Below are 27,123 nucleotides of genomic sequence, written 5' to 3'. Positions count from 1 at the left end.
GCTTTGTCTGATGAATCACATTTTCTTTTAGATCATGTGGATGGCCAGGTGAATTTTTTTTTTTTACCTGGGGAAAACATGGCAGCAGGCTGCACTATGAGAAGGTGGCAAGCCAATGGAGGCAATGTGATACTTTGGGCAATGTTCTTTAGGAAAGCTTTGGGTCCTGGCATTCATGTTGATGCTACATTGACAAATACTGGCTTCTTTCAGCAGGCTAAGGCACACTGCCACACTGCAAAAATTGTTCAGGAATGGTTTGAGGAACATGAAAAAGAGCTCAAGGTGTTGACTTGGCTTCTAAATTCTCTAGATCTCAATCTGATCGAACATTTGTGAGATGTGCTGGATAAAGATATCTGATCTGGTGCTAATGTCTTGATGCCAGATGCCACAGGGCACCTTAGCAGTCTTGTGGAGTCCATTCAACATTCAGAGCTGTTTTGACATAATGAGGGAGACCTACACAGTATTAGGCAGGTGGTTTTCAAGTTGTAGCTATTCGGTGTATGGAATAGTGTTGTTAATTATAGAGGAGACAAAAGTGAAAATTAGAAGACAATGTAAATATCAAACAAAATAACACTCTTTGAGTTTGCATAGTTCCTTGGGGAGCAAAAGACCACTGTCTTTCTGGTCATTACAAAGAGGACTGCTAAACTGACTATTTTTTTTTTAAAGGTGTATACAGTACATGAGAAGATTTGAGTATGTGATAGTATTTCATTCCTTGTAGTGGTAAGCCAGGAATGGTGTTAAGAGTGCCCACGAGTCAAAGTAGAAAATAAGATATTAATGAGTAAAAAATCAACAGAAATTATAGCTGTCTTGATGCATTGAGACAAAAATATATCTGGTAAGAAATGCAGTATGAGTAACTGAACTTGGTGGTGCTGTCCTGAGATGAAGTAATGAATTTTCAGCCTCTTTTCTTAATGCTGAAATGTACAGTATGGAGAACATGTCACTTTTACATTTGAATCACTCCCAAGGATAACAGCCCTGTAGCTGTAACAATTTTGTGGACTGTCCCCATTTTGGATTTACTCCGGCTACTCCAGTTACCTTCCACGTTTCAGAGCTTGCACATTAGGTTGGTTGCTAACATTAACGTGGCCCTGTGAGAGTGGTGTGACCTGTGATGAATTGAGACACTGCTCAGATACTGATTCACAACCCTAAATTGGAATAAGAGGGTTCAGAAATGAATGAATGGTAATGCTTAGCAAGAAGTCGGCTATTCTTAATTTAACTCAAGCTTGGTTTCTTTAAGAAATGCATGATCTCACAGAAATAAATAATTATCAGTTTTGTTCTATTACAGTTACTCATTTCTGCAAGATCCGAGATTACTGGTGACTAATATTCTAATTCATATTAGAGTGTTTTATATTAAATGGGCTATAATGTGATAAATCAGTCGACCATTTGGCGCGATCCTGGTTGTGTTGCCCTCATATGCTCTTAATTCAACAAGCATTTGGTGATTTGGAAAGCAAAGCACTCAAATATAAATATCAATTCAAAATACAAATCTACTTGCAAGGAATCAATTATCTAATGAATAGGCCAAGAGCTGGATTCCATTTAGTGCTGCTAATAAAATAATTCAAATCAATAGCTGAAAAGTATTGGAGTTACATCCATCCATCCATCCATCCATCTTCTAACCCGCTGAATCCGAATACAGGGTCACGGGGGTCTGCTGGAGCCAACCCCAGCCAACACAGGGCACAAGGCAGGAACCAATCCTGGGCAGGGTGCCAACCCACCGCAGGACACACACAAACACACCCACACACCAGTGCAATTTTATTTAAATCCTTTAAGCCTTGTTTCCAGAATGCCGTACCACTAAATTATGCCTAGTTATACTTGTAGCACATGCATCACACACAGTGTTGTTTTGTGTGTCATAAAATGTTTTAAAACAGATTGTTTTATGTTTAATTAAAAAAAAAAAATCACCTAGTTTTAAATATGGAACAGTATGTAAATTCTGAGATGTATACAATACAGCCAACCACTCTCTGTTAAGTGCTTACGTCTGAGCAGAGTGGCAAAGAGAATGAGTTCATTCTGCCATAAATGGAGTAAGCCAAGAACCAACAGGAGCAGTAGCTCATTTGTCATGGGGTACATTCACTCACTGACTTAGTCACAATGGGAAAGTCAGCAGTCACATCTAATCACTTTTTTTAGATGGGTGAAGCAATTGGAATTCCTGGATGAACTGCATGAGAATACAAGAACATAGACCTCAGCAAAGAAAGCATCTACGTTGTTTAATGACCAGGTCACATTACCCATAGCACACTGGTCAGATATGATCCGAGTTATGGAACAGGTGTCAGTAATTGTGAAAATTCCAGAGAGAAATTCAGACGTTTTCTTTGTATCTGCATCAGTTTCACCCCAAAGACACCTGTTGGATTAATGGCGGCTGTAAAGTTTCCTGGTGGGGGGTGTGAATCTGCTTTGTGTTGGATTGGCTAACAGCTTCAGAGTTTGTTGTGTCCACATCACACTCCACATGAACAACATTCAGGCCCAAGATTTGTGCCCAGCAGGCGAGATTCATGAGGCAGAAGTGCCACCCACTGCATTACCCTCCGAGACAAGAACTCACAGAAAAATAGCATTGTCTCATTTAATTCACAGCAGTTGTGTATTCATAAAAAGTCACACAACTATGAAAAGGTGTGAATGGATAGAAAGTAAATTTTGATGGTTGATTGGTGTACATCATAAGGCTGTGATGGGACATTGTTCAGTTTTGTGCTAAGTACAAAACCCAAAAAGCCTACAATAAACCACATTATGCGATGTGGACTATAGTAGGTGACATTAATAGTGCTGTTTGCCTGAAATAATGCAGATGAAGTTTGAAGATACTTAGCACCATATCAACAGTTGTAGTTGCAAACTGAAAGTCATATAAATTATATATTAGATAACTGTTGCCAATACACATATATTAGTTTTAGATCATTATTCACTAACAGTCTAGAGTACTCTCAAAGCAGTGGACTTGTTGAGTAAGACTTATAGACTGATACAAGTAAAACCTGAACTTCAATATTAGGTCACCCAAAAAACAGGACAAGCTAAAACTGACCAAACCCAAACTCTTCAGATGTAGTCTGGGTATTAAAGCTAACAACCACAGAAAGAGCTTGACACACATGGAACGGAGGCAGTGAGACTGATGGATAGATAGACAGAAATGTATTCTTCAGCAGAAAAACAGTACATAAAATAATACAGTAAAAGTGCAAACTATTACATTAGTGCAAGACCAAATATTGTTCTCACCATATACTCAGTGTACACTTAAAATACCATATAGTATCTAAAGTAATACTGTTCCTGTGATAATGTGTTTGTCACATTTAGTGAAAGTTAAAATAACAATGATGTGCTTATTTCTATGGGCTTATTTATATTCACATAACAATATTTTTCCCAATGCAACATCATAAGTTGGTCTTTTGCTTGAAATTCTTAGATGATTCCTCCATCATAGGCTGCATTAATAATGGAGATGAGTCAGAGTACTAATGGGGGATTTTTGTCTCGTAGCACAGGGAGTACCACCTACAGCTCAGCATCAGCAAGACAAAAGAATTTACGGTAAACTTGTAAATTGAGTTTTAATGACACAAAATGTCTGAACAGATTCATCAGAAAAGCCTGCTCCATCACAGGGTTAACCCTGGAAACATTGGAAGTGGTTGTGGAAAAGAGAATGGTGGCAGAACAGGATGCTGTCATGGAACATCTCCTCCAGAAGACTAATTCCTCCATGGTGTGCTAAGAAGCACCTCTGTCTTTTCTGCTCGTTAGGCAATTCAATGCTTCATGCCTGACGTCCCAGACTAAGTATTTATACCACTTATGTTTTTTGTTTTTTTTTCCTTTATTCTATTTATTGCTTGGTATATCATGTATTTATCTGTTCTAGTGTTCTATACAGGAAATATTTGTATCCAATGTTACATATACCCTGCTGTTCTTTCTGTGACTCTGTGAAGCACCTTAAGCATGGGAAAGGTGTTACATAAATAAAATGTATTCTTCTTCTTCTTCTTCTTCTTCTTATTATTATTATTATTATTTCTGCACAATATATATTTATTTATCTATTGATTGATTGTATTATTTGCCCTGTAAGTCTTCATTTTTAAAGTCTCTGCAGCAGTTTATATCTATGTTTATCTAATCCAGTGTTTCCCAAATTAGGTCCTGGGGGTACACTGTGGCTGTAGGTTTTTGTTCCAACCAGCTTCTGTTTTTAATTGGACTCCTGGGCTAATTAAAGTCATGCATTATATCTCAAGTTCTGTGTTTTGGGAACAGTATAGAAATTAGAAATCTAAGTTTGGTAAAAAAAAAAACCAAAATGTATATATATTAAAATGTACCAAGCAGTTATATGGGAACAGTGTATTTTGTTCTTTTTAAGAATATTTTCATTCTACTTTTCTAGCTGTTCTAATTGTTTAATTAATGCATTATTTACTAATTAGTGGGTCTGATGCTAAAGTAGTTGCAGCCTTTGATTATTCCATGTTGTTTGCCAGTGTGTCTGCTCTGTTTATCTTTAATTGTCATTAATAAGATACAATGAAGGGGAAAACCTGCACAGATAAAGGGCAAAGTATAATGAAATCAACAAAAGAGAGTTAAGCATTTAAATCTATAGCAAAAGCAGAAATATTTCTAAATGTCTTATAAGTGTAAAGATCATGCTGCTGTGCTTTTCTGAATGTAGAAAAAGAAAAAAAAATAATACCAGCTAATTAAATGAGATCAGTGTTATCAGGTGTCACTGATTAGGAATCTGGTTGGAACAAAAACCTGCAGCCACAGTGTGCCCCCCGGACCGAGGTTGGGAAAAACTGATCTAATTTATACAGTTGACATTTGTTTAATAAACAGTTCTGTGAAAAAAGGAAGAAAAACACAGCACCCGATTCTTATTTTACATAGTGTCATACAAATAATGCACCATCTCAGGGTAATTTACATAATAAACAAGGTTACACTACCATATGAAATATACAAACTAAACAGTCTAATAAAAATGAAAGCCTACAAATACAGTAAATTAAAGAATAAAGCATTAATGGACAAATATACAGGGTGGGTCATAAGTTTCCATACATAGGAAAAATAAACATTTTTTTATGAAAAACCATTTTTATGTATATAGTATGCTCTACATGACTGCCATTGTTTTGAAAACACATTTCAGTACGTGTCCGCCACTGCTGATGAACATGTATTAGCACATCTGGAGTTATGTTTGTAATGGCGTTGGTGATACGTTCCTTAAGATGATTTATGTTTTGTGGGTGATGTTCGTTCCCTGTTTTCTGTTAAATTCGATTGTAACCATGCAACTGCTTCCTGACCCGGCCATCAGTATGATTTCAATTCGTTGCGCTTTATTCAAACGCATTTTTTAGGGTATCTGAAATATAAAAAATAAAATGTTTAAAACCATATGTATGGAAACTTATGGCACACCCTATATTCAAAGGGAATGTTACAGATCAAAATCTTAAACCTGCCTACTTAAATATAAGTATAATCTACAATTACAAAAAATATAACACTGGGCAACAATGGACAGACAGTAGTGATTATACAGTACAGTGGGGTCATTACTATCACAGAAAATCAAATGGACAGCGGACATAACTGCTAATATGATCATACAGGCATTAATCTAAGAGAGGAGGCCAGAATCTTAAATGGAGGATTACACTGGGGAATGATTTTGTTCCAGCCTTGTTCTTACTCCCTAAATAACAGTCTGAATAAAAACAATATCTAAATGAGCGGATCCTCTAATCCTAGGGTTGCAAGTGACACAGTGAGCACAGATGCAGAGAATGGCTTTACATGCTAGGTTAGAGCTTTTGCTTTGAATACTCTTTGCTCCAAGAGTTGTTTCTGAATCTCTCTTTAATATTATTGATCTTTGGTTACACTATTGGACATGATGCAATCCATTTCATGCAAATATTGTCAGACTGGTTTATCAGTTGGCTACAGATGGATACATTTCTTGCTATGTACCAACCAACAAGAGCACAATCCTGACTTAAAACGAGCAAGAACTCTTTCTGGCCGGCCATTGTCTTGGCCATGTGTATATCTTTTTCAACATAACTTCAAATGGCATTAAACTCTGCTGTGTCCCCCTTTTAAAATATTCTTTTTAATTAAACTCTTTCACAAAATATACAACCAATAAGACAGATATCAGTGTACAGTCAACAGTATTAACAAAGAACAATGATAATTTACAGAAGGAAGAGAAGGAGCAGAAAAATTAACAAAAAATATAATCTGTAGAACTGTTAAGATTCATATACAGTAAGCAAATGGACTAAAGGAAACTAAGAAGCTAAATTTTTAATTTAATAATTAAAACATAAACATCTTTTTGCAGTTGTTTTTTCTATATAGTCTAACAACAGGAAGTAGATTTCAGTGATTTAGAAAAACTGGTTAAGAACAAGATATCTTAAAAAATACACACAATTACAAAGGAAAATATGCCAAAAATAATGAAGACATTTACTAAAAAGCCATCTTGCAAAAAATACTTTTTAAAATAAATATACATTTTTAATTATTTTTTTTATAAATCCAAATATGGGCATAATTTTTTTAAATGTCCAGACTGAGAAATGAATATAACCAATAATAAACAAAAAAAATATGAGCAGTTGTTTCAGTGTCAACAAGGATTTTGTTCGAAAAAAAGATTTTAACTTTGGTCTTCCGCTAAGAGAAGGGGGAGCATTACTTCTAAAAATGTATGTTTTTTACCACACTTTTTTGTATTGTACTAATATTAAAATGCATTAGTAATTAATACAATTTAATGATGAACACAGTATACAAACATACATACAAAATAAAGAATATTTACATACAAGAGTCATTACAGCTAAATGATTAAGTAAAAGAGGAATTCAATGATTAACACTGGTGAGAAAAGAAATGAGAATCTTTATTTTTATTGCCTTGTGATTTTAATAGTTTTTCTTACTGCTATTTATAACATTTCAATGTCCTTGTAGAAAAATGCAATTGAGGGTCTAATATTCTAAAATTTAGACCTATGTATGTGATATTTACCAAGTAAGGAAAAACATATCTATTCTATTTTCCTTCACTTTACCTTCAAATTTATAAACAGAACATGAACTACATATAAATAGACTGGGATAGATTTTTGGTCATTCTAGAAAGTAATACAAATACGGTATAGCATTCCTAAAAAATTTAAAATAGGTGCAGAAATATAAAACAGTGCAAAAGACATTTATCATCTACTGTAAAGAAACTATGTTTTGGACATACAGTATATTAATATTATTCTTTGGAGTACTTGATTATTTGGTTAAAAGTTATATATGATTTTGACATAGACTCCTTTAGCTGTGTTTGGTAAAAAATATTATTTGGCACAAATCAGGCCATTTTTCAATATATATACCGAAACGTAGAACTCCATGGTGGCATTAAAGATGGAGTTATCTGAAATAAGAATGGCATTCCTGATAGGAAAGTTGTTCATTTGTGGTCTAAAGAGAGAAGTGTATTTATTAAAAGAGTTGGAACCTTTTTCTCAGTCTGAGATAAGCAGTGTGCTTTTATCTAGATAGATAGATACAATAGATAGACCAAGTCGTCCCACCCCTCCTCCTGATTTTGTCCCCTTGTCACATGAAAAATGTAGGTACTGCTTTATTGCAAACCGATTTTGGGTTTTATGTGTCAAAAATTACAATTCTGAAATTAGGTTTTTTCGAAATACAAAATGGCGGATCAAAATTTTTTCACATACTACTGCATGATATTGACTCATTAAAATTTTACAATGCAACAAAGGTATGTGCAAGTGCAATAGGAGCAACACTTTTAATTGGCAATGCTGGCAAGATGCATGCATTCCATAAATTCCTGTGATACCCACTGACAAGCGTTTCGATTTTAATCGAATGCAGTACTCTGTGTGTCTTATATTTGCTGTGACTGTAAATCAGGCTCAAGGACAGTCACCCTGGAGAGCTGGTATTAACTAAGAAGCTCCAAGGTCAGCTCCACAGTGGGTACGCCAAAACATTTATACAATTACACACCAGAGGTAAAACCAAAAATTGGCTTGTATCACAAAGCATTACATTAATAAAATAGCCATACTGCACTAAAACATGTATGTACTTAGCACAGAAAACCAAAATGATGCACTATATAAACTTAAAAAAACTTAAACTTAAAAAAACAAAAAATAACAATTAATTGAAATATGTTATTGATTTATTTTAACAGTCCTGCAAATACTGATGTTCTAGATATAAGAAAAATGGGAAAAATTACTAACTTTATCTTCAATCTTAACTACAATATTATGCTAGTCTATAAAGTATTGCTAAGAGTATAAAACATTTCTTGTTAAAAAAGTCAGTCAGAAAGCTTATTTCTTTACACACCATTCTTGTATGAAAATAAATGTATTCCCAGATAGAACGGATTGTTCCAAATGAGAGCTAAGTGAGGTGAGAAGCTGTGCTTATAAGCAGCTTGTCTGAGAACATTTCATAACCGGATAGGTAATTTGCTGCACTTAAAATCACAAGATTATAAGAAGCCTATTGGCCCCCACAATTTTTTTTTTATTTTGTAACGTTTTAGAACGTTTATTAGTGATGCACTTCTTAATCAAATTAATTTTATAATAAAATAACGGAATTTATAGTGTGGAAATTACGAACACTCCCAACCATAGACATAGATTTATTAGACGCCACATATACAGCAGGATCGTACGTCAACGTCGTCGCCATATTGCGAGTGGCACCGCTGTGGCGTGAAGTAATGAATAATGTGCTGCTTGGGATTATACAAATTTAGGCACACTCCAAACCAGATCCTGGGGGATTACATTTCATAGGTAAAGATGAACAATTGTTTTGGTTATATTTGGTCATTAGAAAATCCTGTTTTATAATCTTAGCACTCAAGGTCACCTTACAATAAAATTAAACAACATTAGTAAAATTAAAACAAGAGAATGATAAATCAAAAAGGAATAATTAGCAAACAAAGATAACTGGCAGTAACAGTGCAAAATTCATAATTGGTATGCCACTTTGAAAAGATAAGTTTTGAGGGCAGTTTAAAATGTGTTATTGAATCGAGCTGATGTATATGAGAGGGAAGAGAATTCCCGAGTTGAGAAGCACTAGGAGGGACGCTCGAGCTCTCATAGCACTGAGTCTGACGTGTGGTACAGAAAGTGGAGCTGCAGAGGAGGATCTGAGTGAGCGAGAGGAGTGCAAGTCTGTAGGAGATCAGTGAGGTTGTGGAGAGCTTTAAATGTTAAGAGCGGTATTTAGTGTTGTATTCTGTAGTTAACAGGGAGCCAGTGAAGTTGAGAGAGAGTATGTGTAATATGTTCAGTGGATTTAGAACAGCAGGTTATTATCCTGGCAAAAGTTTTTGTGGGAGGTCAGATAGAATAGCATTACAGATACGTGAGGTTACTCGGGCATTAACCAATACTTCAGTACTGTGTTGCATAAGAACAGGACGTAGTCTAGAAATGTTTCGGAGATGGAAGAAGGCAGTCCGAGAAATGTTACTTATATGGGGGGAATTGTTTAATAATAATAATTATTATTATTATTTAATAATTACCATTATTAGTGTATAAATAGATATAAATAATTGCATTTAAACGATTCACCAAAATATGTTGTATGTAAACGATACTGTTTTAAACGTTTTTGTTTTTTCATCAGAAAACCCGGTTTCCACGTCTACCTGTATTAATTTAAATAGCACTTTTGCCACTCGTAATAGGACGGACGCGCTGACGTATCGTGTCGACTGGGCAACACAGTGAATGCGGCGTCTATCTATATGGTAATGTCTATGGTCATATCCGCCCAATGAAGACAAAAATAGATTGATTGGTTAGAAAATGTGAAACACCGGGCTTGATGGGATTTTGGAGGAGCGGAAGCCGGTGTGGTGACTTGTGGGAAACGGTTCAGTCCTTAATGTCCTTGGTGTTAGAAGTGAAAGGTGGCTGCTGAATAGAAACGATGTTCAGGAACTTACTGGTAAAGCGTTTATGTTCGTTTTTAACTGGACTTGGAGATGAATTTAACTCATTGTATTTAAAGATACTATGAATTCAGAAAATTACACATATAGTATTTTCTTGATTGCTTCCTTGTGTTGGTCCGTTTAGGCCCGTGCTTGTATTACAAGCAAGTGTATTAAACATAAAACAGGGAAATGTATTACATTTTAGAAATTTCGTACGACGTTTCATCTGATTTTTTTGAGACAGTACATTGTTTTAGATGCCAGAAAAGTTAAAACAAAAACCATGAAATGTGTCTTCATTTGCACCCAATAACAAATGTTATAAAACAAAGAAAAGATTAAAATGAATGTTATTAATTCGTAGTAACAGTTACCCATTTATAATTGATGCATACTTTAATCGTATTAAAGTTAACTTTGTCTTTGTATCAAATGTTTATGATCCAGATACGTTGGTGATATCAACGAGATGTCAAGTTTATTTTAAATTTAAGCACTGATATGTCGGGAAGAGGTCAAGTAGATACAATATTTTTTATTATTGGAACATTTAATACTGAACGTAGTAAACTGAAAAGAAATCTGTATTATTAGCCAGTTAGAAGGATGGATGAATGAAAGGTTATAGTCTTCTTTTGCTTTCATTACGAAATTGAAACGAAGTGCAGCCGTAATTTTAAAAATGCACGTATTGTTAGCGTGATGTTTCACAGTTACTGAAAAAAACAAGTACTTTTTTCAATCCTGAGTTATTCAATTAACAAAAGATATTTCTACTGTAGCATTTTAAGTGTTTGTATTCTTTAATGCCCTTTACCATTTTGTTTCACTTGCAGGAAAAAAATGTTTTACTTTGGTTTGACAGTTGCTTAAGGAAACATGCTTATTGTAGCCGATTTTTTTTTTTCTCTTTACGGAAGAGGCATAGATCGTTGTGTTAATAGTTCTAAACGAAAAACGTTATTGCTTGATTTTATTATGCAAGATCATACCATACAAGTGCGTGTGCAGGAATATAAAGGTTTATGATGGCGGACTACCATTGGCTTTAAAGGAATATTCCAACCAAAGTTAATACTTTATTTGAATGACTCTTACTTCAAGTAGTTGGTGGTAGAGGACAGGAAAAAAAAATGTTAATCTTATGTTCTGTCTCAAGAACGGGATAGAACTGGACCCAGTGATGACCAACACTGGGCAACAGTAAACAATATAAAAAATGTACTGTACAGTATATGGGAAAAAAAACGGTGTTGCTCATGTTGCATAATCCGTATGTCAAGTCGTCCAATTGTATGCTCACAATGTGCAAAACTCGTGCATTTCTTGCAAAACGTTTGTTTAATAAAGAAGTATGAAAAATGAAAGTGCTCCACAAACAGTAAGCCCTCTTATACCAGGTTATGGTTTTGAATTGAAAACGGTCTCTTGCCCAATGAGTGAAGGAAGTGGGAGGGCTTGAGGTTTCCTTTTTTAGGATTTGTTCCTTCTAAACTGTAATTTAATCCTTTACAACATTTTTGCATGTTTTGAGCACAGGACTAGATAACTGGCATGTGGATTATGCAATATGAGTGAGATTTTTTTTTTCTTTTTTTCATTCAATGTGTCCATAAAGAAAGCTTTTATTTATTGATTTTATTTGAAACCTCCAGACCTTTCTACAACAATGCCAAGATACTAACTTGTTCTAAAAGGAAAGCGTGTTCAAAGAGCTGCACATCTTTAAAGGATAAAAATGTAACATTTATAATATTTGGTATGTTGTAATCCATAATTGATTCAGTTCATGTAAGTGTGTTTTGTAAATGCATCCTAATACAGATTTTGTGCATATACTTACATTTTTTCTTTTCAAAAGGAATATTTATTAACAGAAATATAACAGTGAAGGTTTAAAATGCAGTTATCTGTTGTTTTTTGTCAAGTTTAACGACTGCCATGGTGCAACCAGGGTTTTGCATTAATTTCAAGGCACATTCTGTTATAATTGTTGTGTTAAGCAGTTTCAGTGGGCAATATTACTTAATCAGTCTTTTGTCATACTCTGGATATCAGTTTTGCAGAAGTAGTATTTCCAGGCGGACACACTTGCTCCTTTAGGTCCATCAGACTGATGAAATACATCAGTGCATCATTCAAGAGTGATAGAAAACTGATTTAGGGAGCATCTGCAAAGTCCTTGTGAACCCAGGAATCAGCAGTGAGTCAACAGTAACTGTGCCATCCTTCTTGGAAGCAATCCAAAAAAAGTTTAGAGAGGAAAAAAACTTAATTATTTCATAGAAGTTTCAGAAAATATCCTTTTTACCCTGTGCTTTAACTCTGAAAGTAACATATATCCCATAGTTGGTTAGTATCCCTAACATTTGTCTCATACTAATTGTTCGGAAACCTGAATGTGCTGTTACACAAAATATTTTTATGGTATGTGCTATTGAACCTAAGTAGATTCTGTTACTTGATTGGAAAAAAAAATGTAAATATATTTTGCTGTTTTTAAAGTAATAGTGGTTTTGTCTGTTACTTTCTTTAAGAAAGTTCTGCAAATTTATTATAATTGTCCATTTTTATTTATTTATTTTTTTTAGGCACTCCGTCAGATATCTCAGCGAGCAGTTGGTACTACTGCTCGCAGGCAGCTTCAGAATAAGGTGCCAGACAAGCAAAGGCTTTTTCAGGTCAGCAGCTATTGTTGATGGTGGTAATGTAAATAATCATGCTTTCACAAATTTACTAGCATAACCAAGTTCAGTAATTTTTCGGTAAATTTTGGTTAAGTATGGGATTAGTATTAAGTAAAAAGTCTTCAACCTGCTGTAAAAAGTTATGTAGTTGTTTCATCAATATTGTAACCTGACATTGGCAGTAATGACTGTATAACACAGACACTCAACCTTCCCAATTGACTGAGTTAATTTTCTCTTTTTTCCCACTTGAAGTCATATGTAACTTGACTCATTTTTCTACTACTTTTGATCTGGATTCATATGTAACTGTGTAATTTACATAATTTAAAACAATATGGAAATATTATGCTTTGTAATTTTTACACATCGAAGTGAAACATGTTTAATAACGTGCTTTAACTCCTATCATCATGAAAATGACATCACGTATACATCTCAGTATTCTAGTTATTCAGAGAGCTGTAATATCACAAATGTAATGGATTCTGTGTCCAGTTGGAGGAAGAGAGCCGGTTTAAGAAACAAGTAGTGATTCACACACACATAGAGCACATAGAAGATCAAATACAAAACAAAGCATTTAACGTGCTACTTTAATTACGATGTGATTTTAGAAACTGGTTAATTAAACAATTTTAAGATTAATTTTATGATGTTCTACTTTAATGACAAAATAAACTACGTGATTAAAGTGGAAATGTCGAGATTGAAGTGGACATTTCGTGCTTTTTCCCCACCGTGTGGCTTTTTTCTCTGTACCCTAATAAGCTTTCATATGACACTCAGACAGTGGGCTACAACTCGCCTTTTCATTGCGACTTTGATATGTGACTTCTTTTTTATTTCCGGCACTGTGCGATTTTGTGAATGTGAGCTTTCAACTTTCTCCAACACGCTAAGTCACTCGATCAACTTCCTTTTGTTGATTATACCACGGCTTATTTGAACAAATAGTATGTTTTTCCTTTGCCTCCACTTGGTATTCGCTGAAATTCTTATGTTTCCCCCCGTGCTTTTCCCATTGTCTTTTCACAGAAGGCTGCGCTTAAGGGCGATTTATATTGATTTGCATATTCAAATAGGCGTAATTCTGGGAGGATTTGGGGCGTTACATAATGCGCGTGCACGAGCGTTAGTTTTCACGCTGATCGGGATTTATGTAGCGGAAGAACGTGGAAGTTGGAGTACGCACAGATTCCTGCATCTGGATTTTTCTGTGTGTAATCACATTTCGGCTTTTGTGCTTACGCCATGTTATAGTGCAAGTTCTACGCACGGCGTTATACATGAGGCCCCAGGTCTTCACAGTTTAAGCAGAATAGAACGTTTAACAGCAGTGTCATTCACAGGCCACTACTGGACATTGCTGAACTACCTTGGTCAAACGCAATTAATTGAGTGCAATTTTCCAATTGATTGAGATTACAAATTTTAACCTGTTTACTGTGTATGTATGTATATAAAAATTGTGAGTACACAAATGTACTTTGTGTGTGTGTATGCATTTGGATTTAGACATTAAAAAAAAAAAAAAATTACTCCTGGATTTTTTTTTCCTATGTTAATGTACAAGGTGATCATTCAAATTTTTAGATTTTATAATATTTAACAATTGGACTTTGTTTATTTCACTGTTTGTTGGTACAGTACATATTATAAAATAAAACCTTGTTCAGAATTGCACTGAAATAATTGCACAATAAAGAAGCTGAGGGCATGAAATTAGGTGAGGAACCATGCAGTTATATATTAAAGTATTGATGCATGTTTAAAAAAAAATGTTGGGGTAAAAATATGTTTAGATGTACCAGAAAAATGATATTTTGAAAATAAAAACTATTAATGACATGTTTGACAAATTTCTGGAAATGATTGTTGCCAATAATAAAAAAAAAAAAAATCACCCACAACATGTAAGAACAATATAATGGTCATGACTTCAAATCTTTCATGTTGGCTGAAATATAAACAGTCAGATGTTATACACTACATTTACTTTTTACTTGTCCTAAAAGTACATTCCAATGTTTTTGTTGATGTATAATATCTGTCTAGTGTCAAGCATCGCACTGAAGTATAGCGTAAACTTCCATGTCATGCTGTCCATCTTTATACCATCCTTGTTGTCTTAGACCAATTTGTGGTCTATTTCATTGTTTAGGTGTTTATTCCTGCAGCACCTTTATGTGGCTTTCTCTGGGGTCTATTCTTGTAATGCAGCTAAACTACAGTTGACATTTGCACACACGGGTTAAAACTGCAAAAGTGACCATCTTTCTCTGACTTTTTCTATTGCTGGTATTTCTATAAGACCTCTGTCACTGCATCACTACAGTGGGATGCAAAAGTTTGGGCAACCTTGTTGATAGTCATTCTTTTCCTGTATAAATCATTGGTTGTTACGATAAATGTCAGTTAAATATATCATATAGGAGACACACACAGTGATATTTGAGAAGTGAAATGAAGTTTATTGGATTTACAGAAAGTATGCAATAATTGTTCAAACAAAATCAGGCAGGTGCATAAATTTGGGCACCACAAAAAAGAAATGAAATCAATATTTAGTAGATCCGCCTTTTGCAGAAATTACGGCCTCTAAATGCTTCCTGTAGGTTCCAATGAGAGTCTGGATTGTGGTTGAAGGTATTTTGGACCATTCCTCTTTACAAAACATCTCTAGTTCATTCAGGTTTGATGGCTTCCGAGCATGGACAGCTCTCTGTAACTCGCACCACAGATTTTCAATTATATTCAGATCTGGGGACTGAGATGGCCATTCCAAAACGTTGTACTTGTTCCTCTGCATGAATGCCTTAGTGGATTTTGAGCAGTGTTTCAGGTCGTTGTCTTGTTGAAAGATTCAGCCCCGGCGTAGCTTCAGCTTTGTCACTGATTCCTGGACATTTGGTCTCCAGAATCTGCTGATACTGAGTGGAATCCATGCGTCCCTCAACTTTGACAAGATTCCCAGTCCCTGCACTGGCCCCACAGGATGATGGAACCACCACCATATTTTACTGTAGGTAGCAGGTGTTTTTCTTAGAATGCGGTTTTCTTTTTTCCTCCATGCATAACGCCCCTTGTTATGCCCAAATAACTCAATTTTAGTTTCATCAGTCCACAGCACCTTATTCCAAAATGAAGCTGGCTTGTCCAAATGTGCTTGAGCATACCTCATGCGGTTCTGTCAAGGCTTCCTCTGCACCACTCTCGCATACAGCATCTCCTTGTGTAAAGTGCGCCGAATGGTTGAACGATGCACAGTGACTCCATCAGCTGCAAGATGATGTTGTAGGTCTTTGGTGCTGGTCTGTGGGTTGACTCTTGACTGTTCTCACCATTCGTCGCTTCTGTCTATCCGAAATCTTTCTTGGTCTGCCACTTCGAGCCTTAACTTGAACTGAGCCTGTGGTCTTCCATTTCCTCAATATGTTCCTAACTGTGGAAACAAGACAGCTTAAATCTCTGGGACAGCTTTCTGTATCCTTTCCCTAAACCATGATGGTGAACAATCTTTGTCTTCAGGTCATTTGAGAGTTGTTTTGTGACCCCCATGTTGCTACTCTTCAGAGAAAATTAAAGGAGGAAGGAAACGTACAATTTGACCCTTTTAAATACTCTTTCTCATTATAGGATTCACCTGTGTATGTAGGTCAGGGGTCACTGAGTTTACCAAGCCAATTTGAGTTCCAATAATTAGTTGTAAAAGTTTTGGAATCAATAAAATGACAACGGTGCCCAAATTTATGCACCTGCCTGATTTTGTTTGAACAATTATTCTGTAAATCCAATTAACTTCATTTCACTTCTCAAATATCACTGTGTGTGTCTCCTATATGATATATTTAACTGACATTTTTTATCGTAACAACCAACGATTTATACAGGAAAATAATGACTATTAACAAGGTTGCCCAAACTTTTGCATCCCACTGTATATCTTACAGTCATAAAGCAGGACAAGCAATACATGCAGCTTTTTAGATGCAAAATTGTGCCAATTGTGGTTTTTATAAGGCTCGGGTATTTGTGTTCTGGGAGCAAAATATGCCCATGTTGTCAGCTAATTACAACTTGCATTACACTCACAAACGTGCTTGATTTAACTTATCACATCAATTAGAGCCTATCCTCATCACACTGTAAACATGGCAGGAATAGAGTGAGTTTCTAACACCTAATGCACACAATAGCTCATACCTGCCCACGTGACACTTTTTAGATGCTTTACTGCCTAAAGGAAAAAAAAAATCCATAATTTAGCATTGTGTTTAATAGTGATGATGTTAATTAAAAATGCATAGAGTTGTGCAAAAACTTGTGCAAAACTCCATTATGTAATCAGATATGTGAAGAAAAGCAAAGAAAGCAGCACACAGTTCCAGTAACATCTGGTTCACAACATAGATAACCATTACATGATTACACTATAACACAAGTTTGTATCCAGTAGGCTATCAAAAGCAAAATTTAGATAACAGTAATTGATTCCATTTTATTAATTATAAAAAAAAAATGGCACGGATTATAACTGTGCCCAACATCAAGGATATGAGATGCATCATCCCCTCCTGAAATTATTTTTTCAAAGTTGCATCACCACTAATATATTCCAAATGTAGGACTGAAATGAGTTTTGCTACATGCCTCTATGTAGAAGTACAACTATGGAAACATGCCTAAAATAATGGTTTATTATATTGATGAGGAATTTGTGATGAAAATTAGATGCTTACAAATGGTGCAGTTTCCTTAAAAATGGAGGCAACACTAACTGCTCGCAATGGCTGCCTGGGGCATCCTCTAGAACCACCAGCTATGTATGATTACATATAATGGAGCTTACATGCAAACACTGTTGTTGTCAATGTCTGCACCAGACTCCAGTGTTTTGGCCACAGGATGCACTTGACAATTTGTGAGTATCCTGTGGTATTTATGTAAATGTAAGCATAGTGCATATCATGGTTATGTATGTATGTTGTAATATTGCCATATTTTGTATATGTAACAGATAATTAACTGATAATGTGCAAATATTGTACAAGCATATAGTGAACTTGAAAGATATTTCAAAAGTGATGTTCTTTTTTTATTTGTATTTGTTGGTGCTGTGTTTTTAGGTCTGTGTGATGCCTTAAAAGTTCACCTCGTCATTTTGACACATGATGATGATGTATTATACCATCTCTGGGTGGGATATGGGTGGAGGCATGTTATTGGATTATGAACAGTTAGTTGCTCCATCCATGTACCGTGGAAAGCATCTACACATGGGTTGCAGGGTTGAGGTGTGGAATTGATGCATGGTTGTTTTAGCTAAGGATGCAGTAGTTTTGTGGTCTCGCAGATTGATGCAACTTGGCACATGTAGTGGTATTCAGTAATGTTATTACCGTGATTCATTCCAAGTTCGTTTAAAATTCCTCCTAAGTCATGATTCCATATTGGCACAAAATTCTAAAATTAGATCTGCCTCATCTTAAAAGGGATTTGAATAAATTCCTACCAACAGGAAACTAGAAGTTACTAATTACTTTTACTCAAACTCGTTTCTGTGCTACAGAAAAAAAATCAAACTTATTTGGGTTTCATTGTGGCTTGGCAATAGCACATACTGTATTTTGCCTTTTCTTATCATGGAGCAGGAGGACACTGGCAGTGGCTCTTAATAATGTAAGGCACTGCTTTGATATATAGAGTAATCAGTTTATTTCAGATTTATTCTCTTGTGTACACAGTATAATTACATTCGTATTTGCCCACAAGCAATTATTGACGTCAAACCAAATTACTGTCAATACTCTGTTTAGCCAGCATCTCATTCCTCCTCCTCTCAATTCATTATTACTACCTGCAAGACCAAGCAGGCGCCAACACGCTGCCACTTTCCCTGTCTGTTTTTATAGGTTATGTAGATTATAACACCATAAGGATAGGCTGCAGCTACCCCAAAACCCACTTGGGAACAGCAGATCAGGAAAATGAATGATACATGTAAGTGTGCTGATAAGGGATCAGTCACCCACATTATGGGCTAACATTACATCATGTAAATGAGCAAAAAAGAGGCAAACCTGCCAGAGTCGCAAAGGAATTATAACTTGTGTGGCAGCAGTAAGCAGTCATTTGAAGTTCACCTATAAGAGCAATGTAAAGAGCAAGAAACCATGGGAACTTTGAATCTGTAAGCTCTGAAGCGATGCGGTGCTACATGCGCACTTTCCAGTCAAACTTTGACTCACCGATCAGTCTGCCTCAGCTACAGCACACTCTTGCTAAACTAGCTTAGTAGAAAAATCTCCCATGCCACTTGCTGTGAATATAAGTGCCTAACACCTTTCTTGTGAGGCATGTGAGATTTAAAAAAAAAAAAAAAGTGAAGGCTGCAGTTTGACACTTAAGGAAATTTCTTCAAATGTTTGGAGCCAGCTGGCAATTTTTATGTAGATTGATGATGTCTCCAGCCAATCGGCAATTGACATCATCGACCACTGGCTCAAATAATACAAGGGCAGCTGCATTTAACATCATGTCACCATCTGCTATTCATTTGCTATTCATGGTTATTTTTAATGCTTTTACATACCTGTCCTCCTTAATTATCAGATTTTGTTTGTTTTGGGGAAAAAAGAGAATATTTGTGTTTATACTTATTTTCTTTTAACAAATTTTTGAACATCAGTAATTTACTGTATTACAATAACCATGACAAGTATTTTTTTAACAAGTGTGCTGTATCTTTATTGTAAAAATTAAAAGGAAACATTATTTCAAATACCAATTTTTCATTTTTCAACCAATGTACCATTTCACAAATTCATGTTAACAATTTTTAGATTGCCCTCTGCTACTACTGTATCATATCAATACAGAATGGTGGTGTTGTTGCTAAATATAATCCAATAGTGCATATTTTATGAGGCATATACTTGCTTCATTTTGCTGTATGTGTGTTCATACAGCGGTTTAGATTTGAATCTTCATCTTTTGCTTTTTTGAAAGGGAAAATAAGCTATCTTATAAAAAATGCTTTAAAGACAACAGGCATGGGAGTATACTAGGGGAGAGAAAAAACACAGGTTAACAAATAAAGTAATTTCATCCACTTCCTTTATAAACCTGCAGAAGGTCATAGCCCAACTCCAACAGGAGGTAACATTGGATGTGGTGCCAAGCTATATGAAAATTGAATCCAACAACATTCTTGGAGAACTGAGATGAGGGTTCTCTTGTAAAGATGGTTTCTAAGTGCTGGCCAGGTTGGTTGGTAACTCTAGACTAGAATGGATGTTTGTGATTGTGAAACTATTTTCTACAGGACTGGTGTGTGTTTTTTATTTTTTTTTCCATTTTATTTGTTTATTTTTTTGGGAAGGTTTCTGCCTAAATGATGCTGATGTAGGCTTTCTTCTCACTGTGGCTGTAAATTTGATTAACTGCACTGCAAAAATGTATTAATGCTGTTGTGTGGACTGCTTTATCTTTCCTTCCTTTGAACATTAGAAGCTATATTGTATATATTGCATTCATTATGAAAGTGCTTGGTATCCGCAGCAGGAGGGGAAAAATAATCTTGTTTTTCCACTAGTACTAACTCAAGCTGTGAAAATTATTATTTCTTTTTTTTTTTTACCCATTTAGTTCATTGCGTGGGAGTTTTACTGGGATGATTTAAAGCATGTTGCAAAATCAATTTTTTTTTCTCAGACCAAGTGTCATGTGTTCATAAACTAGTAGCAAATAGATTTTAAAGAAGACAATGTTTTTTTAAGCCTGTTTTACAATATCTTGAACAGCCAGTGTTGTTTTTCCCAACACTTCTGGAACATAAGGTATATTTAAGTATTAGTTAAAAGTATTTGTAAAGTTGAAAATACTGAACATGAAGACTTAATGTAGTAGTGGTATGTGTTGAAAATTGTTGTATACCAGCTACTTGGTATTATAGGTAAATATAAACTCAGTTTTTTTTTTCTTAGTGTCTTCTTAGACTGGAACTTCAGGATATTTAATAGCCTTCTGTACTTCATTTCATATCCGCCACATTGCCCATTTAATATTTCTTAATTTGAAAATTGTAATTGGATTATGGCATGGTGTTTTTAAAGTTGGTCAAGTACCTTGTACATTTCCAACTAAAAATAAGAAATGTGTTTGCATAGTCTTGTCTGTCTGTGTAAATGGTTCACAGATCATAAGCAGTACTATAGTTTGGAATTTAAAATGTTCAAGTTGGGTAAAAGAGAGGGCAGTATGGGTGCATTTTCCAGAATGGTCAATTCATTGGAAATCAGCAACAAATAGCTTTTGAAACCTGACTTTAAGATTTAATGCTTGTTTAGCTGACAAAAAATCTGTGTGTGTTAAATAAAATAAGCTACAAATGCACAGAACTGCAGTACTTTTGTACAGTTTTGATAGACAACTTTTGAAAACATCACAGCAGTAAAACGCATTCTTTCTTATTAGTATTACCTAAACGTGTGAGGTTTAAATGCATTTTTAATAATATTTTTAAATGCAAGGTCTGGGAAGAAGCTGTGTAATGTTTTGCCTAAGTTCAGAGTAATATAAAGTAAGGCAAATCCTGAAATAGCTGCTCTCCTCTAACTTTAGGCTGGCTAACAGCTGCGCATGCGGTTTGGGAAGCAGAGCAAGTAAATCAACAGCTCAGTGTTGTGTTTGTTAACCACTCATGGCTGGATTTATGTGCATGTTAAAGCTTTAAATCATTTGGGTGGTATGCTTGGCTTAATGGTTGTTTAAAGTTCACTGTAAGTAGTACTTTTGGGTAACCTTTATGGTGTTTGGTTTTATTAGGAGGACAATGGAGTTCCAGTTCACTTGAAAGGGGGTACTGGTGATGCCCTCCTTTACAGGTTTACAATGGCACTTACAGTTTTAGGTAAGTAAAACTTAATTTTCTTCATGTATCCTTTTTTAATTTAGCTTGGGACTACAATCATCCATTGGTGAAACTGCAGTTGCAGGATATTTTATAAATAAGGAATTCCCAATGTGTTGTGGTTCATTGAAATTCAAACAGAGAATTTAAATTGTATATTTAATATGACTGTGTTGATTTAATTTGGACCTGGATATTGGACTTTGAAGCTCTTTTTGAGGCTAGAAGTTGCTGAGATGTTTTGTCATTTTTGTTTTAAATACAAAGATAAACCAAAATTACAATAACTTTACACACAGCAGCTTCACCAGCATACGTAACAGCTCACTTTCAATTAAGATTCTCCTTTTAAAATGAAGAGTAAAAAAAGAATAAAACCTTTCACTGACAAAGTATTGACGCAATGTGCTTTTAGAGATACACTACAGGCCAAAAGTTTGGACACACCTCCTCATTCAATGTGTTTTCTTTATTTTCATGACCATTTACATTGGTAGATTCTCACTGAAGGTATCAAAACTGTGAATGAACACATGTGGAGTTACGTACTTAACAAAAAAGGTGAAATAACTGAAAACATGTTTTATATTCTAGTTTCTTCAAAATAGCTACCCTTTGCTCTGATTACTGCTTTGCACACTCTTGGCATTCTCTCGATGAGCTTCAACAGGTAGTCACCTGAAATGGTTTTCACTTCACAGGTGTGCCTTATCAGGGTTATTTAGTGGAATTTCTTGCTTTATCAATGGGGTTGGGACCAGCAGTTGTGTTGTGCAGAAGTCAGGTTAGTTGGACGATCATTTATTTTTCAACAGGACAATGACCCCAAACACACCTCCAGGCTGTGTAAGGGCTATTTGACCAAGAAGGAGAGTGATGGAGTGCTGTAAATGGTCATGAAAATAAAGAAAACACATTGAATGAGGAGGTGTGTCCAAACTTTTGGCCTGTACTGTACATCCATACTAAAACCTATGTAGCAAATTAATGTTGCTCAATTTGGAAGCACAATGACATAGTTGTGCAGCTGCCTCTTGGTTTAAGAAGGCATATTTTAAATTCTTGTTCAGACCCTGACTCTGTGGCCTACATGTTTCTTTAAATCTTTACCTATGCATGCTTTACTTTTCTCTGGGTACTCCAGTTTATAGCTAAACTATCTATATTTGGCTATTGCCTGACTTAGTTGACATGATGTAGTGGGCTCTATGACCTACTTGTGCCAGACTCCTGCCTTCCTGCTTTATCAGAATAAATCAGGTAACTCCAGTTTGTCTTCTTTCGCACCATTTTAAAATTAAAATTGGATCTTTTGGTATTTAGATTGCTTTGTGGTAATCTGAAAAAGGGTGCCTTTCAGCTCAGTATGTATTTGTGTCTTTTTTTTTTTTTTCTTCTATCAAATTCAATATTCCATAATTCAAGTTGAAGCCTGGCATTAGTGGATTACAGTAATCCCTCCTCGATCGTGGGGGTTGCGTTCCAGACCCCCCCGCGATAGGTGAAAATCCGCGAAGTAGAAACCATATGTTTGTATGGTTATTTTTATATATTTTAAGCCCTTATAAACTCTCCCACACTGTTAACATTATTAGAGCCCTCTAGACATGAAATAACACCCTTTAGTCAAACGTTTAAACTGTGCTCCATTAAAAGACAGAGATGACAGTTCTTTCTCACAATTAAAAGAAAGCAAATATATCTTTAAAGGAGCGCCGTCAGGAGCAGAAAATGTCAGAGAGAGCGCTCGCAAAGAAAAGCAAACGATCAAAAAATCAATGCATGCTTTTAAGTATACAGAAGCACCGTGATAAAGCGGTATTTTGTAGAAGAGCGTCCGTGTCCTCTGTGCAAACAGCCCCTCTGCTCACACCCCCTCCGTCAGGCAGAGAGAGTGAGAAAGATAGAGAGAAGCAAACAAGCACCGCGCGGGAAGCATATCTTATAGCATTGAGGAGTTTTAGTTAATATGTAATACATGCTCTGATTGGGTAGCTTTTAAGCCAACCGCCAATAGCATCCCTTGTATGAAATCAACTGGGCAATCAAACTGAGGAAGCATGTAACCTAAATTAAAAGACCCATTGTCCGCAGAAAGCGGCGAACCAGCGAAAAATCCATGATATATATTTAGATATGCTTATATTTAAAATCCACGATAGAGTGAAGCCGCGAAAGTCAAAGCGCGATATAGCGAGGGATTACTGTATTCAGATATTGACTGCATTTTTATTGTTTAAAAGGTTTAAACTGTGTCAGAAACCTACTTGTATGTAAAGTAGTGTACTGTTCCACTTATGCTGTTATTGTTTGGACTTGGCCTTCAAGGAGAATTTCTGCTGGTATTTTTTTAAAGTAAAATATATAATTAACATGGAACATTAGTTGCATTTTTAATCCTGTTTTGCTTGTTGTGGTTTAGTTACTAACTGCTGAAGCCAACATAACAGCTCACCTTATATGTACCTATAATAGATACTTTGTTTTATCTTATATTTTTTGTTTGCCTTTTTTTGAAGAAACAAACTGAAAGCAAAAATGTATTTACATTAAGATACACCAGCCATTACAGTTTGATTAGTTGTTACTGCCTTTTTGGGAAGATAGCAAAATACATGAAGAGGCAAAAGTTGCATACTGCACATTCATGTAAATTGAGTCTTGGCGTTTATTTGAAAAACATTACAACTTAAATAATGTAGTAACCATGTTTGCAAGCGCAGCAGTGAACTGATTCTATTCATTTGCTACATGTAGAATGGGCAAAAGTGAAATCTTAGCTGTATATATACTGCATTAATTATTGACGTCTTCCAAGAATGGTAGACCTTTAAACATAAGCAAAAAACAGTTAATTAAGCACAACATAATACTTGCATGTTCCCAACCTAATATACACAGTTTGTATAAAATTGTTCTTAAAACTCTATGTGCCATCAGTACAAGTAAATAGCTGCTGTTCGTTATTTTGACGGAATATAATGAAAGTCCTAGCTGCACAGAGATCCCAAGATCAAAGGTTCGAACAGATGTCTTCATGAAAATTTCACATTTTCAGTTATTAAAGATTAGATAGTGGTTGGTTGTGATTAACGTCTTATCATTATTTAACCAGGTTTTTACATGGCTGGCTTTTTCTTGCAGTCCCAACTCAATATCCTTTTGAATGCTTTTTAGTGAATATGTGACTAAGGAGCTGAATTCAAAGTATTTTCAGCTTGTAATATTTTGTCCACAATATTTCTTTATTTGTTAAATATTTAAAATCTAGTCACTTTATTCTCAACTGTTTCTGCATTTTTAATTTTGTTCAGTTGTTTCATATAACAGTTTTCCTTTTGAATTTGAACACAGATGTCCTTGTTTTTCAACAGTACTTTAACATCATAAGAAATAGACATTTTGTGAATTCTCTGCTTGTGATGCACCACATCACAGTTCCTCAGTTTGTCTTGAGGTAATTGAAGCCACCTCGCCTCCTACTATGGCATCCCCATTAAATGTCACTTTTATATTGACACAAAGCTTCTTATTAGTAACACTATATGACTGATTTAGGTGTGGGTATTTTAGCTTGGCTGAAGCAAGTGACTTGTGTATTAGATGCACTTAACAGGTTTGCCCTCAAAAGAATTGGGTAGACCCCACAACCAATCAAAAGAGCAGCACATGAACAAACATTGTCATATTTCAGTAGTGCAGGTTTCAAGTTCCTTGCTCCTATACCGTGGTTAATCATGTGCTAACACATCAGCTTGGGAATTTCCAAGAGGGTACTGATTTATATGAAAAATAAAACACGGTAAATCTCAGTAAATTCTTGGGATGGCTAACCTCGGGAGAGGCTTTCACACTAGACTGGTTTATAATGATACAGCCACAGGTGAAAACCACTTTATTTTTTTATGCTGACATTAGTATTTACTATGTATTTTTTAAAATACTGCTGGTAACCTTTTTTCATGCCAGTACTAAAATCTAGTACCCTTTTTTTGTTAAATTTGTACTCCTCATTTGCCTGTTAGTTTAACCAGCAGGTTACTTAAAGTGATCATACACTGCAGATACACTTTATGTTTAGCAGTATAATTAAGGCATTTTCCAAGTAAAAGTTACAAAAAAAAGCTTAAATTTGCTTGTGGCTATCTGTGTAAAAGAACAAGTTTTAGATAACGTGCTATCCTTTAATCTTGTATTTTATTTTGCATAGCGTAGCATAATAGATGTATTAACATCTAAAAGCGCACTATTTTAAATACTATCTTTTTGTTTTATTTTCAGGAACTGGTCTTGTGCTATATGAACTGGCTGTAGCATCATTTCCGAAAAGCAAGAAATGATTCCAGTCTGAATGCCTCGCTTACGTTCCGGTTCAAATTATGTAGTCATTGTATTAAAATGTATGTAAACTTTCAGGGAGTTTAAATGTCCTTGTCATAACAAGTTGTATTCACATTTAATGGGAACAATATTTATTAAATGTGCTATTAAAAAAAATGGGTACAATAAAATCAGTTTTAAATTCCTCCGTGTTATACCATTGTTTTCTGTAAAATTAAATGCTTTGTTTGACATTACTTTGTTTTTATTATGCTTTGAGGGTTAGCATGAGTGAAATTTGGTTCACTTTATATACAGCAGATATTTTTGCTACAGGGTAATGAGTTGGTATTTAAGCTATTCTTTCCAATTTACAGCATCACTGTCTTTCACCATTCCCAACCTGTAAATTACTATTACATTTGAACAAATTATTTGTCTGAGGTGTGAAAATACTACCCGTTATTTACAGGCTTACTAGCACACTTGTTTTTAGCAAACCTTCCATGCACATGGTTTATTCTTCATGAAATTGCTAAATGGACATTTAGATTTTATTTATTTATTTTGCATTAGATACAAGACACAGTCCCTAACAGTCTTCGCAAACTTTTCAATTTTTAAAGGGGCAGTCTCTCTCTCTTAGTTGGTTATGTTGTCCTTCCCATGGAGGACTTTTTAATGGAAGGAAAAAAAATATTGGCACTTGCCTTCAAGAGCAGAGTCAGACAAAAACTAAAACACAAATCGTCAGATACAGTACATGACACATCATTTGCAAATACAACTTTGCACAGTGTCTAAACAGCAGGCTTTTACTGTGCAATTGTTTCCATTGAAAAACATTCGGGCGTAATTGTACTGTATGTTGAAACAAATTGCATTTCCTGGAATATAGAAGTAATAATAATACATTTTACTTTTATAGCACATTTCCCATGCTCAAGGCATTTCAGAGTTCAAGAAATATTCTTTACTGTAATTTAAGGATGCAACGATAACGATCCTGATGTTGGGTTTGGTGCAGTACAATGATATATGTGTAATATATGTGCCTTTAAC

At 35.1% G+C, this 27,123-nt stretch overlaps 1 protein-coding gene across 1 annotated transcript; it reads left to right on the top strand.

The window, feature by feature from the left end:
* Window positions 1-10,027: 10,027 nt before the first annotated feature.
* Window positions 10,028-26,267, top strand: LOC120525613 (cytochrome c oxidase subunit 7A2, mitochondrial). Its single transcript, XM_039748037.1, has 4 exons — window positions 10,028-10,151; window positions 12,732-12,821; window positions 21,657-21,741; window positions 26,023-26,267. The coding sequence occupies exons 1-4, from the start codon at window positions 10,134-10,136 to the stop codon at window positions 26,079-26,081; spliced, it is 252 nt and encodes an 83-aa protein (XP_039603971.1). The 5' UTR covers window positions 10,028-10,133; the 3' UTR covers window positions 26,082-26,267.
* The last annotated feature ends 856 nt before the right edge of the window (window positions 26,268-27,123 follow it).

This window comes from Polypterus senegalus, chromosome 3 (assembly GCF_016835505.1).
Source record: "Polypterus senegalus isolate Bchr_013 chromosome 3, ASM1683550v1, whole genome shotgun sequence".
Classification (NCBI taxonomy): domain Eukaryota; kingdom Metazoa; phylum Chordata; class Cladistia; order Polypteriformes; family Polypteridae; genus Polypterus; species Polypterus senegalus.
The sequence above is the reverse complement of the archived record's forward strand: the minus strand, read 5'-3'. Positions and strand labels throughout refer to the sequence as shown.

Coding starts and splice junctions, on each gene's coding strand:
- LOC120525613 (XM_039748037.1), top strand. Junction 12,822..21,656: donor ACAAGCAAAGGCTTTTTCAG/GTCAGCAGCTAT, acceptor TGGTTTTATTAG/GAGGACAATGGAGTTCCAGT. Junction 21,742..26,022: donor AATGGCACTTACAGTTTTAG/GTAAGTAAAACT, acceptor TTTTATTTTCAG/GAACTGGTCTTGTGCTATAT.